Genomic DNA, 13,359 nt, shown 5'->3' on the forward strand with positions numbered 1-13,359 from the left:
ATTTTAAATTCTTAATTATGGTGACTTATAGTATTTTTTACGTAATTTCCGAATATGTAAATTTTATTTCAAAAAATTTAAAGATTCTATATTCAAATTCATAATCAAAATTAAAAAATTTGACTCTCGAAAAGTGAAAAAATATAAAACAAATTGGGACGGAGGCAGTATTACTTTGGCTAATTCTTTTTGCCACATATTGCGCTCATGAAGCCTCTTATTTTTGGCTTCTCGTGAATAAATTAAAGCGGATAAGCCACCTTAGATACACTTGGCAAAATCTTTTGAAACTAATAAAATGTTGCCAACATCACCATCAACATGAGTCACTTTTTCAAGGACTCAAGATTGGCCTTTAGTAGAGTTCACCTCCCATGTACTAAGAAGGCACCTCTTGTTGTGCCAGCTTTCTATGGATCGTCATCATCAACCTGAGTCTTCATGGCCATCGATGGAGGGACTAGTTAAATATGATGCAAATTATGTTCTGTTGATACCCATAAGTTTCTTGGAAAGAGCAGCAAATGTTTTCAGTGAAAGGACTTCGGTTACATATCGCAATCCTTCTTCTACTGTGATGTACACTTGGGAACAGACCGATGTTAGGTGTCTCAAGCTTGCTTCTGCTCTAGTTCATCACTTGGGTATTTCTCGTGGGGATGTGGTAAGATTTTATGTTAACTTCTTCATGATCCCATTCAACAATGTTCACTACTGAAAAATTACTAGTACTATTTTTTCACCGAAATTTCCCACTGAAAAATGTTCCGTGGCATTCTCATAGATATTTTGATTGAATTAGTGAGGGAAAAAATAACAGTATTTCTACATGGAAAAATTAGAAAGTTTCCCAACGTTTCAATGGGAACATGTTTTTCACCATGCGTTTTCCAGTGAGCTGGTTCAGTGGAAATGAAGTGGGAAAATCGTGTTTTATAATTCAAATTTTTCATCGATTCGTGATGGGAAAAGCCTCTGTTTCTAGTAATGGTTACATGGCTATGAGTTATGCTATTCACTTGCTTCTGAACATAATTTGAAAAGAAATCACTTGCCCTGTTAATTATTTCAAATTAATTCAACTTACATACACTGCCCGCCTTCATTTGTCTACTAGTATGTCAATGACCCTTCAAATTAGAGATCGAGGAGAAGGATAACATTTTGTAACAGCTAGTTTAATTATATACATAAAAGTATATGTTATCTTAAGCTAGAAAAAAAACTTACACACACGGGAAACATACATGCTTGTATATTATTCGTACTTTAACCTATAGTAGAATATGCCTTATTCAGTAGATAAAAGTTGAACTCTTTCTGATTTCGTTTTGGTTCTTTCGTCTTTAGACTCTTGCAATATACTCCCTCAGTCTAAAGTTAAGAGATTGTATTTGACGAGCCAGGTACAGAGTTCAAGAATGAAAGTAAGACTTCTAAAACTTGTGGTTTAAAACAAGTTGAGGTAGAAAAAGTGAACAATTGATAGTTGAGGGGTAGTTTGCTAACTAGTTGGTGATAGTTTAGGTAGGAAACTGTCACACCTGATAGTTCAGGTAGGAGATTAAAAAAAAAAAAGTGATACTTGAGGTGTGTTTTTGACCCTTAACTCATCTTTTTATTATTGCACATTAATTATAAAGACAGGAAATTGCAAGAATAGAATACAGCCGCTTAAGTACTTGCGCAAACTGGTTGAATATTCATCTTTGGTGCTTAGGCTTAATTTTTGAGCTTCAGTATGCTTAAACGGAAGTCATTTTTGTTGTAGAGTGACAATGACGACTGATTTTTGTAATGTTGCATGCTTGTACTCAAATGATGTAACATTTGGCAAATCCCTTTTCAGATGCTCTAAACTAGGGATCCCCTTCTTGTTTTTTTATTTTATTTACTCCTTTGGTCTTCAATTAGCTTTTCGTATTATATTATACCAATTTAATAATGACACTACTACTTAAATGATTCACATCCTCAGTTTCATAGAATTGAAATTCCTTTTTGCAGGTAGCAACACTAGCCCCTAATGTACCAGCAATACAAAAGCTGCATTTTGCAGTACCAATGGCCGGAGCAGTTCTTTGCACATTAAACACACGTCTCGATTCAGCCATGATATCAACACTTTAATGCATTCCGAAGGGAAGATCATATTTGTGGATCAACAATTGCTCCAACTTGCTCAAGAAACACTTTCTCTTTTTGCTAGCAAGAAAACAAAACCTCTTCTTGTTGTAATAATCTCAGAAAAATCTAACAATTCCAGTCCTACTTGTAAGAACTCCAACACTTATGAATATGAAAGTCTCCTTGAAAGTGGGCAGAGTGATTTTGCTATAAGGTGGCCAATAACTGAATTTAACCCTATTAGCATTAACTATACATCTGGAACAACGTCAAGACCCAAAGGAGTTGTTTTCAGTCATAGAGGTGCATATCTCAATTCTATTGCAACATTTTTGCTTCATGAGATGAGTTCAGTGCCTATCTATCTTTGGACTGTTCCAACATTTCACTGCAATGGATGGTGCCTGATTTGGGGTCTAGCAGCCGTAGGTGGCACCAATGTTTGTCTCAGAAGTGTATCTCCAAAAGAAATATTTGAAAGCATTTCACTGTACAAGGTGACACATATGGGTGGTGAACCTACTGTCTTGAACATGATAGTCAATACGCCGTCATGTGACCGGAAACCACTTCCACACAAGGTGAAGATCATGACAGGAGGTTCACCACCACTACCACAAATCCTTTGGGGTTTGAAGTAAATCACGTATATGGACTAACAGAGACACATGGTACAGGTACAAGATTAATTTTACGTATGATCACTCAACTATAACAGTGAAGTCACAAAAAAACAGTTTGTGACTTCATTATTATAGTCAGTAAATTCATTTAATGTGACAACATTTCGTGATTCTACTGTTTTAGTGAATAAAATTCAGTGCTAATGATCCTTCAGGTACATATTGCTTGTAGAAGCCTGAGTGGGATTCTTTGCCTTCAGATGAGAGATTTACTCTCAAAACTAGAAAAGGAGTGCAGCATCTTTTTATAGAGGAAGTTGATGTAAGAGGTACCGTCACCATGGAGAAGGTTCCTGCAGATGGTCTATCAATTGGAGGAGTTATGTTTAGAGCGAATACAGTATTGAGCGGATATTTAAAAGATCAAAAAGCAACAGAAGAATCTTTTAGAGGTGGATGGTTTCATAGTGGTGATCTTGCTGTAAAACATCCTCATGGTTATATAGAAGTTAAGGATCGTTTGAAAGATATCATAATCTCCGGTGGAGAGAATATAAGCAGTGTTGAGGTGGAAAGGGCTTTGTATAGTCGTCCAGCAGTGCTTGAAGCAGCAGTAATCGCTCGATCAGATAACCACTGGGGACAGACACCTTGTGCATTCGTGAAGTTGAAGGAGGGATGGGATGTTAGTGCACAAGAAATTATCAACTTCTGCAGGGATAATTTGCCTCATTACTTGGCACCTCGGACAGTTATATTTGAAGATCTCCCAAAAACTTCAACTGGAAAGATCCCAAGGGAGAAAGCAGAAGCCTTGGGCAGTCTTTTCTGAAGTACTGGGATTGACTCTATGAAGGTCATTTGCTAAATAGTCTGTGTATCATTACTCAGTTCAATAATCTACATTGCTGGTAATAACATTCATTTGTATCTTTAAGTTTATGATCCAGCAAGAGAAAAGTTCAGTTCCACAAATTGGGATACACTGCGATAAGACAAGTAAATTACACTAATAGCGTAAAAGTAATTAAACTATCACGTCTTTTAAAAAGTAATTACAGGCAGTCATCCATCATAAGTGAAATTAGTTACCTGAAAAATAATGCAAGCAGCCTCTATTAAATTACACTGCCAGTATACGGATTTGATTAAACTGACAGTAAATATAAGTAAAGTCCCCAAAAGCACTATATTTGAAGTATGGTTTGGCTAGCTATTCAGGTCGAACATGGGAATATCCACTCATGAATTCTGTTTTATTTCTATTTTTCTGTTCATCTTTTTCCCCAAACTTCAAGGCTTCTGTTCAATTTGGTCTACTTATAGTAGAAACAAACGAAGATTTTTCTTTCATTTATTTGTCAAATGAAATTTACAGGGCATTTGTGGCTTCAAAATATACGAACTTTGTAAAAGAATGGAGCCTATGAAGTCCTAAGGTTTGAGTAGAACAGTAACAGATGATTCTACATGGCAAGGTATAGTTGCAAAATTTTACACCACAGCTGATTTATGTATTGATTCAACTTTGTTGGGTCTGTTGTGCAATTGTAGCTCCATTGCCCTATGCTTTAACTTCATTTGAAAAGCCTGCAGGCTCTAATCTCAATGCATTCCTATGATATTGCAACCTAGAAAATGAAGATACATAAAGAAGTACTCATGAGAAAAAGAGGCACATGAAAAGAGCAAGTATATAAGAAAGTAGAACTCATGAGAAGATGCACATGAAAAGACGGCATAAATTAGGATTCAATGGAAGGCAAAAATACAAGTAATTCCAGTGTCACATAAGAAGGTAATAGGCCTCCTTGCTAGCATTAGGATTTGTTCTTACTGCTGCATAGAGGAGTAAGCCACTAGCGGAGCCACATTGGCCAAAAGGTGGTCAATTGAATCCCATTTGTCAGAAAATTAAAATTTTCATATATGTATATATGTGTGTGTGTATAAATATATATATAAATATGATATTGCTAGTTAAATTCCATTAACAGAACAAGGAAAGCTTCCAGCGGGTGGCAAAGGGGTTTCAAATAATTCTTTAGGTCATGTTTTCTACTCCTTCAATTAAGCCCTCTTTCCTCTCCCTCAGCCCCTAATGCAGCTAAACAAGTATATAACGCGGTTCATAGTTTGCCAAGCATCTGAAATGGCGCAACTGCACGAATCTAGCTACTATAGTCTATATGCACTTTTTCATTTCTTTTTTTCCTCCATGTTTTCTTGTGGGGGGTGGGGGCAGGAGGTGGGTGTGGGTTACATATGTTAGGCAGAGCTGCACATGCTAGCATTTAGGACATTCTAGCTGGAAGTTAAAATTTAAAAGAAAATCAGCGCATCAACATTAGTGCAAGTTGTGACCTGACTGGTGAAACCTACTGAAAGTTAAAGAGTCAACTGACCTCATTTTCTTGTGAGTCCTGTAAGAACCACCATGGACCATTTTTCACTGATAACCTGAAATAGAAACATGAATCATAAATTAGTCAAACAGAATTAAGCAAGGTTCTTTATGGAAGGTACTTCAGAATGTGCAATCAGATAACATATTTAATTTCCAAAGAACATATTGTTAAACCAAAAAGGACCTTGACAATGCTCTTTATTTGGTAGTCAATTACCTCATGAAACCAGCCACACAGCGTAATCCCATGAAAATAGTCAAACCAGACCAAACTCCAGGAAGACCAATTATAGGAGTAGCATAAAGTAGAAACACTGAAGAGATTGCACCCACGATCATCTAGAAATTGTGAGGAAATATCAGCAACAAGTTGGGGCATAAAGAGTAACTTTTCTTTTAATTTTTGTAGCAGTTTATAGAGGTCGGCATACCATGGAGATAGCTGCATATGGGAAATCTGAAACACCATAGTGGAGCCCATCAAAAATATAGGCTAGAGCATTAAGGGGTTGACTGGCACTGACAAACTGTAAAAAGATGGACAGGATATGCTGAGGAAGATGCAACTGAAGGGACAAATAAAACTGAGTGCAGAATAGATAAAGCGTACCAGTAAACCAGATCTAACAATATCTAGCACTTGAGAGTCAGTTGTGAAGCACTTCGCAAAAGAAGGAAAAGACAGACCCAAAATAATGGCTAACAAAACTCCAGTAGCTATTCCTGTCTACAAATATCAAGAGCACTTTGTTAAATACTTAAAAAAGAAACTTAAAAAAAAAAAAAAAAAAAAGAAGAAGAAGATAAATAAGTAGAGAGAGAGAGAGAGAGAGGAGGAAAAAGGAAACACCTAGGGTGTGTTCGGTATGGAGGAAAATGTTTTCGAAAATAAGTGAATTTTCACTTATTTTCTCATGTTCGTTTGGGTAGTGGAAAATAAGTGAATTTCTTACTTATTTTCTCATGTTCGTTTGGTTGATACGTAACGTTTTCTGAAAAATACTCATCCAAGCCTCATCAACTCCAACCCAACCCCATACCCCCAACCCACGCACACCCCACTCCCACCCACCCACCTACGCCCCCCCCCCCTCCAAAAAAAAAATTTCTTTTGATTTTTTTTTGTTTTTTGCACCCCCACCCCAACCCTCACCAACTCCAACCCAACTCCATACCCCCACCCCCGCCCACACCCCACTCCCACCCCTACGCCCCCCCCCTCCATTTTTTATTTATTTTTTTTTTTTGCACCCCCACCCCCAACCACTCCCGTAACCCATACACCACCCCCTCCCCCCGCACCCTACCCCCCCCCCCCCACCCACCCCCTTTCCCACGACATTTTTTTTTTGAAGTTTTTAATTTTTTTTTCTAAATTTTCTACACGACCACATCCCCAATCACCCCCCTTGCGTGGAACCCATACCACACCAACACCCCCCTCCCCAACCCCAACATTTTTGTTTTGAAGTTTTTTATTGTCTTTTGCGGGTTTCTACACCCCCTACCCCAAAAAAAATCTTTTCACCACACACCCCCACATTCAATTTTTATAATTGTCAACTTTTTTTCAATTTTTTTTGGAGCCGGGGAAGGGGAGGGGGGGGGGGGTAAAAAACCAAAACAAATGTCAAAACTTTTTTTTTCGGGGGGGGGGGGGGGGGGGTAGGGTGTAGGGTGCGGGTGGAAAAAAAAATTATGTGCCGGGTGTGTGCGGGGGGGGGGGGGTAGGGGTGGGTGGGGGCAAAAAAAAAAAAAAAGTCAAAACTTTTTTTTTTTTTAAATGATTTTTTTGCAGGGGGATAGGGTGCGGGGTTTGGGTGGGGGGGTGCAAAAAACCAAAAATAATGTCCAAACCTTTTTTCCAAAAAAAAATTATTTTTGGGCGGGGGGGGGGGGGGGGGGGTGTAGGGTGGAGGTTGGGAGTGGTTGGGGTTTGGTGGTGGTAGGGTGGTTGGTGGATGAACTTGTGAACTTATTTTCCCTACTTTTATTAGGGAAGTCATTTTCCCCAATTTTGAGGAAAATGTTTTCCAAAATTTTTGACCAAACGAACATGAGAAAATTGGAAAACATTTTCTGGAAAATGTTTTCCTCCATACTGAACAGACCCCTAAGAATCTCTCATTTTCCTTCCATCTATGAGAACTATAATATGCAACAAAAGAGGCTATCTAACCTTTAAAGCTACATGTGTGATCATTTTAACTCTGGTGTAGTCCTTTCTTGCAAAAGAACTTGCTATGAGAGCCTACAAAATGGAGAATGAAAAGTATATTCGTCAAACAGTAAAATTGATAAAGATTTCTGCAATGGGGACATATACTTGTCATGCTTCGATGTTTTGCAGAAGATTTCGTACGGGATCACAACCACAATGAACAAACAAAAGGTTAAATAGAAAAAAATAGACTTGTCCAACAGGTCTCTATAGTTATGACAAAGACCTGAAAATGTTCCAAGGGAAGGCTTTAACATCCATAGCGAAACTACCGAAAATGTTCGATGCAGGCTTGGTAGCTCAAAAATTCAGTTAATATTGTTTCCATCATTAACATGTAATTGCAAACTCATTCAAAAATGCTTACCTGACCAGATGCAGCTTGGGCATCCGCTAGTAGCGAGGCAGACAACCATACTTGCAAGCATATCTGATGGGCGGCCATGGGTATTGCTCCTAATCGAGCGGCCATTGAAGTGCTCAAAGTTACTGTAAGAACAGCAGCTAGAGTTCTCCCAAGAAGGAAACCACCTAATGCCACACAAAAGTTAAGCCAACTCTCTCAGAGACTAACACAAGAGAGAATGAAAACTCTCAAATAATACCCGGACTAGCTCAATTACAGGTTAATCATCAGAACTGCTATTACTTGAAATTCAATTTCAAAGTAGAAAGACTTAGATCAAGTTATAAAGTGTTTTGAGTAACTTTTGTTTCTTCCAAGAATTTCCGGGAGTTGCAACTACAGTAAAACAAACATGAAAGCATTACTGCTAGTACATTGGAACAAATTTTCCCCTTTAAGGAACTAAGTTTCTAGCTCATGTTATTGTTTTACAACTCTTCCGGAGAGGACGGTAACTATAATCTGCAGAGGCGGATCCAAGATTTGAAGTTTACGGGTCCGAGACAATAATAACTGGGTTCACAATCAAATATTTCTAGATATTTAGTGGATATTTTAATACATATACAGAGTTTGAGCAAAAGTTACAGGTTTCCTGTGAACCCACAACTAATGCTCTGGATCCGCCACTTATAATCTGTAGTCTGCAATTTTCTAAGAACAGACTTGTTTAAGCCAAAGTAATGAAATATCTAAAAGTATTTAACTACTCTGAAGGAAAAGAAGGATATGCATTTTTTTTCATCATGCACTAACATAAAAAGTTATATATAACATGTCGGACTATTTGGAACAAAATCTTGTCCAAGGGATTAATTAGTTCAACAACTTCACTTACCAGATTTTAAATAGCCACCAAAATGCAAGTTCTTAATGCTTGGCAGCAGCAATACAGTCTTTTTATTAAGCTTCCATAACATCAAAATGGCCACAATATATCTGAAATTTAAACTCATTAGATTCTTTTTGCCAGATGTTATACGAAATGAAAGTAGAAATTTCCAGGAACATACTGAGATGCAACAGTAGAAATGGCTGCACCAGTGATGCCCAGTTGAAAAGTATACATCAAGATGGGAAAGAAAAATACAGCTGATAGATTCCCTAATCCTGCAACATCCATCCATTTTCTACCAGTTAAAGTTAGAGAATTTTTTTTTAAAGGATATTGAAAGATCAACAAAATAAAATGCATGCTCAACTAACAGAACAAGAGTCAGTTTAGCTTCTTTCATGCAGAAAAATATTCCATGGAAGTTTCTTCCTCTAGTATATATAGTGACACTACAAACCAAAAAGGTAAATTACTACTTCTCCAAGAATTTTTCTTTTCAGATAAAGCTCAATATAAATTTCTATTACAATCTGTTTCTATGATTGATTAGTACATGACTTGACGCTGAACACGTCATTACATAAAATAAAAGAAAAATAGGTGCTCTACTTGGATGTGGAGATATATTGAAACATATACAGTATCATATTTACATCACCCAAAACTCAGTTATACACATTCATCTAATGATTCCCAAACTGCTGTTTAAAGGCATGCAATGGAACAAAAGAGGTTAACACCTAAGTTCTAAAACTCTTTTCTTGAATTTTCTACCAATAGTTCAGAAGACTTGCCTAAACATATTACGGGGGTCCTTGTGTCCTTAAAACCACGGAAGATGCCTTGCACAGCCAGATAAAGCACAACAGCTGGAGCACCAAGTGCTCTAAGTTTAAGAAAATGCTCTGCTGGAATTCGCATGCTTGAATCCTGTTGAAAAAGGTTCAAGATTCTAGTTATCATAATGCAATTTCAATCTGCAAGCATATATGTTGGCACATATACAAGCTTAAATTATAATAGCATTTAAACAAGGGATAATTACATTTTTGGGTTTAAAACATAATAGCCGGTAAATGTATATTTTTTGTGAATTAAGTATTAATATACATATATTATACATAGAGATATACTAGCGCCCGTAATTAATGGACGGGCCAAAAAAAAAAAAAATACTTTAAACAACACATCAGGCTATCCGGATGTATTTCAGTGAGGATTATTTACCGTTGATAAACCCATGATGCTGAGAAATGGTCCAGAACCGAGATACATTGCTACAGCTTCAATCAAACCAATCCCAGCAGATAAAACTAAGGCAGTGGAGACAGACGGAAGTGCTTTTCTTTCAGCTGTTTCAGGAAACACTTGATGTTTCAGAGGCAGACAAATGATTTTTATCTTTTAATGTTTACCATCTCCCTATAAATTTGTGAGTGTGTGTATTTGTGTAATCTAAGAACCTTTTAGCACCTATGCAAATTTACCAGCAGCTGAATCCTCATCTGCATACTTAGAGATGTCTTCAGCCACAAACGATGTTGCCACACTCAGGAGAGGGATGTTGAACACCTTTGATATTATGTTAAAGATTGATACAGAAATTCCAGCTGATGCCAACTCCAATGCACCTTTAATCAAAACAAAGAGCTTTTTAGGAATGAACTGGAGTTCACTGTTTCCATTAAACATTTATCTATAGAAATAAAGGAAAGATGAAAAAATGAAGCACAACCTAACTAAATGGAATATAGGACAATGACTAACCCATTCGTCCAATATAAGCTGTCTCCATTAGTTGTGCCAACGGTTCAATTGCTTGTCCAGCAATAGCAGGCAATGAAAGCATTATAAGCTCGGTTTGTACATCCTGAGTTGGGGATTGATCAATAGAAGTTCCTGACAATGCACTGAGGTCTAAAATTTAGAATTTTCCAGTTTTATTTAATAATTTACTACCTCGGGGAAGAGGGAATGGGGACAGTGAGTTTTATTGTGTGGAAGAATCTTGGTAGAATTTTCCCATGAATCTAATTTTCACAACAAATTTTTTCTTTGCAGTTGTGACCAATGCACTTTGAGTAAACACACAAACAAGATAAAGAAAATTAAAAATGAATACACTCTCTAATATCCTTATGTAAAATGTGACATCTCCTATGTGCATGGAAGAGTTTTCCACACAGAAGTTCGACAAAACATATACAACCTCTATCCCAATTTATGTGGCACTTCTCGCTTCTCCAGAATCAAGTTGACTAATCTTTGAAGCTAAATTGGATTATATCAAACTCAACATTTTAGAATTAAACTTTAGATATTAAAAAACTATAGAAGTTGCAATTCTTCTCGTGTCAATGCGATGAAAAAATACATTTTAAAATGTTGGTTAACGTTTACATAGTTTGAATCTCGAAAAGTGGAAAGTGTCACATAAACTGAGAGAGAGGGAGTAACATGGAGGTTCTCGAATCTTTACCTCCTAACTCCTAACAAAAAGAAGAAAAGAACTTACATAGCTCCTTCACTTGAGGACCCATTTAATAGTTGATCTCTGGTTGAGCCAAACTTCTCTTCAAGATAAGAAGAATCCACATCTTGGTCATCACTAGCTAACCCACAATTCTTAACAACATTGTCCAATTTAGATCTCTTTGCAAATGTTAATCCATGATAATTGTTCCATCTTGAAGTCTTAACTAAAAAAGCTTTCGTTAAGGTTTTTCTTGCACATTCTCTACCACTAGTTCCACGTGTTACTGCGCCTGTGAGCTTAAGGACTCCCATTTTAGTTCACAAATGCAGTGCAGTTTCTGCAAAATTCAAACACCCAATTAATCTGTTTACTTAATAATCCAGATTAAGTTCTTTTCCGCTTGAAAATCTGAAGAATATCAAAACGAAGAAGAAATAAATATTCCTTTAACTTCATATGTACAGTTTCAAGATTTCAATAATAAAAGCAAAAAAAGAATGTAAAGGGGAAAAAAGCAACTTCAATAAATTCTTGAGAAACCCAAATGACATAGGAAGACAACATGTAAAAACAAGCACTTGAAACCAAGAAAATCTCCATAAATTAGAGTACCAGAATTGTCAATCTGAAAAGAACATGAGCAGAATCTAAAGGAATCCTTACAGTTACCAATTTCAAAAAAAAAAATCTAAAGGAATCCTTCAAGTTGGGGAGTATCTTTGCTGTTTTAGGAGCTACATTTGCATAGGTAAATGTGATTATCTAGCAGTAAACAATAGTATATTCTTTAATTGATGGTTTGGTGAAGTTGTGGAGGAAATGAAAAGCGGGTAGGTGGAGAGTCTCTTCAATTCACTGGCGCCCAAAAGGGACACATAGGAGGCTGCTCGTCAAATAATATTTTTAAATTATAATTTTAAATATTAATGAATAATAATACTCTATAATATTATCTGGGTCTATACTAATTTAAAAAATTAAGAAATCAACATCTAGACTGTGTTTTTTCCAAAAAAAAAAAAATCCAATTACGTTAATGGACCTAAAAGGAAAATGAGAAAGAGGATTAGTGGGAACTGAACAAACACTTATTCTTCTTATGTGAAAATTTTCTATTGATATCACTGGATTGTAAATTTTGGTACTACTTACTCTCTCTTTCTTAATTTATGTAGCGCACTTTTCTTTTTAGTTTGTCTCATAAAAATGTTATATTTCTATATTTAGAAATAATTTAACTTTATGAGATGATTTACAATCACATAAATATCTCAGGCTTGTTTTGGAGCACAAATTTCAAAAATAGCTTTCTTTCTTAAATTTTGTGCCTAATTAAATGGTGACACATAAATTAGGATAGAGGGATTAATATTTAACATTTAGATTGATATTGAGAATTAAAACTTCAACCTGAACGCTATACTTTGTCATTTTTTTTTCCAGCTTTGACTTTTGCGTGAAAAATATGACATCATTATCTCTATGGCTAATAGTGTGACATTTATACCAATCACAAGAGCCTGCAATATATTTTCAACAAAAACAGCTAAACCTGAGACAGAGAAGATGGCTAGTTGCTTAGAGATTATAATTGTAATATACCTTACCATCAGGGTAAAGCTAATGTAGTTGCCTACATCCTGAACATAAGTTCTAGGGGAAGTTTGGCTAGGTTGTCAGATTGAACATCCCCTAGTGAGGGAAGCCAAGCAGACAGCTAGCCAGTGATTTCATCTTGACGAAGCAAATACTGGGAAGCTGATGGCTATCATGATTGCTAAGTCTACTTTAGTGGAATAAATCAACGCAAGATAGTCTGATGACGCAAGTTTGCTAGAAGCCAAAGAAGACGTTCTCAGTGACAAAATAAAAAAAAAAAATCATTTTCGATGAAGACAGTGTGTTAAGGTTTGGAAATTGCTTATGTGTGTTTGACATGGATGATCTTCAAAGAGCGATTATGAGAGAATCCCACACATCAAAATATACCGTGCAATCGCGTTCTAGCAAAATACATTGTGATCTAAAGGATGTTTATTGGTGGAACCATATGAAAAAAGATATTGCATATTTTTCTCTTAATGCCTTAACTGTCAAGTGAAAATCGAACATCAGAAACCTGACGGTTTGACCTAGGTAATCGAGATACCAGAATGAAAGTGAGAAAGAGTAAATATAATATGAATTTGGTGGTTGACTTCCCGCCGCAAACTTTCAAGACACATGACTCGATTTGGTTCATTATGGACATGTTAACAAAATTA

The 13,359-nt window shown here is 36.4% G+C and overlaps 1 protein-coding gene and 1 pseudogene across 1 annotated transcript; one reads left to right on the plus strand and one right to left on the minus strand.

The window, feature by feature from the left end:
• Positions 1 to 282: 282 nt before the first annotated feature.
• LOC132034541 (isovalerate--CoA ligase AAE2-like) lies at positions 283 to 3,725 on the plus strand (annotated as a pseudogene).
• A 241-nt stretch (positions 3,726 to 3,966) lies between these two features.
• LOC132034553 (protein DETOXIFICATION 45, chloroplastic-like) lies at positions 3,967 to 11,962 on the minus strand. Its single transcript, XM_059424955.1, has 16 exons — positions 11,781 to 11,962; positions 11,708 to 11,739; positions 11,135 to 11,432; positions 10,387 to 10,529; positions 10,107 to 10,250; positions 9,847 to 9,971; positions 9,414 to 9,549; positions 8,798 to 8,894; positions 8,623 to 8,723; positions 7,746 to 7,909; positions 7,337 to 7,408; positions 5,768 to 5,884; positions 5,589 to 5,684; positions 5,375 to 5,496; positions 5,156 to 5,210; positions 3,967 to 4,381 (listed from the first exon to the last, which is right to left on the minus strand). Exons 3-16 carry the CDS (start codon positions 11,404 to 11,406, stop codon positions 4,367 to 4,369), a joined length of 1,659 nt encoding a protein of 552 aa, XP_059280938.1. The 5' UTR covers positions 11,407 to 11,432; positions 11,708 to 11,739; positions 11,781 to 11,962; the 3' UTR covers positions 3,967 to 4,366.
• Positions 11,963 to 13,359: the final 1,397 nt, after the last annotated feature.

Source organism: Lycium ferocissimum, chromosome 2 (genome assembly GCF_029784015.1).
Source record: "Lycium ferocissimum isolate CSIRO_LF1 chromosome 2, AGI_CSIRO_Lferr_CH_V1, whole genome shotgun sequence".
NCBI classification, from domain to species: Eukaryota; Viridiplantae; Streptophyta; class Magnoliopsida; order Solanales; family Solanaceae; genus Lycium; species Lycium ferocissimum.

Excerpts from the sequence above, each read along its gene's own strand:
- LOC132034553 (XM_059424955.1), bottom strand. The coding sequence starts at position 11,406 with ATGGGAGTCCTTAAGCTCACAGGCGCAGTAACACGTGGAACTAGTGGT. Across the intron at positions 10,251-10,386 it reads AGCTTATATTGGACGAATGG|GTGCATTGGAGTTGGCATCA; the intron begins GTTAGTCATTGT and ends TTTTGATTAAAG. Across the intron at positions 5,497-5,588 it reads CATATGCAGCTATCTCCATG|ATGATCGTGGGTGCAATCTC; the intron begins GTATGCCGACCT and ends CACAATTTCTAG.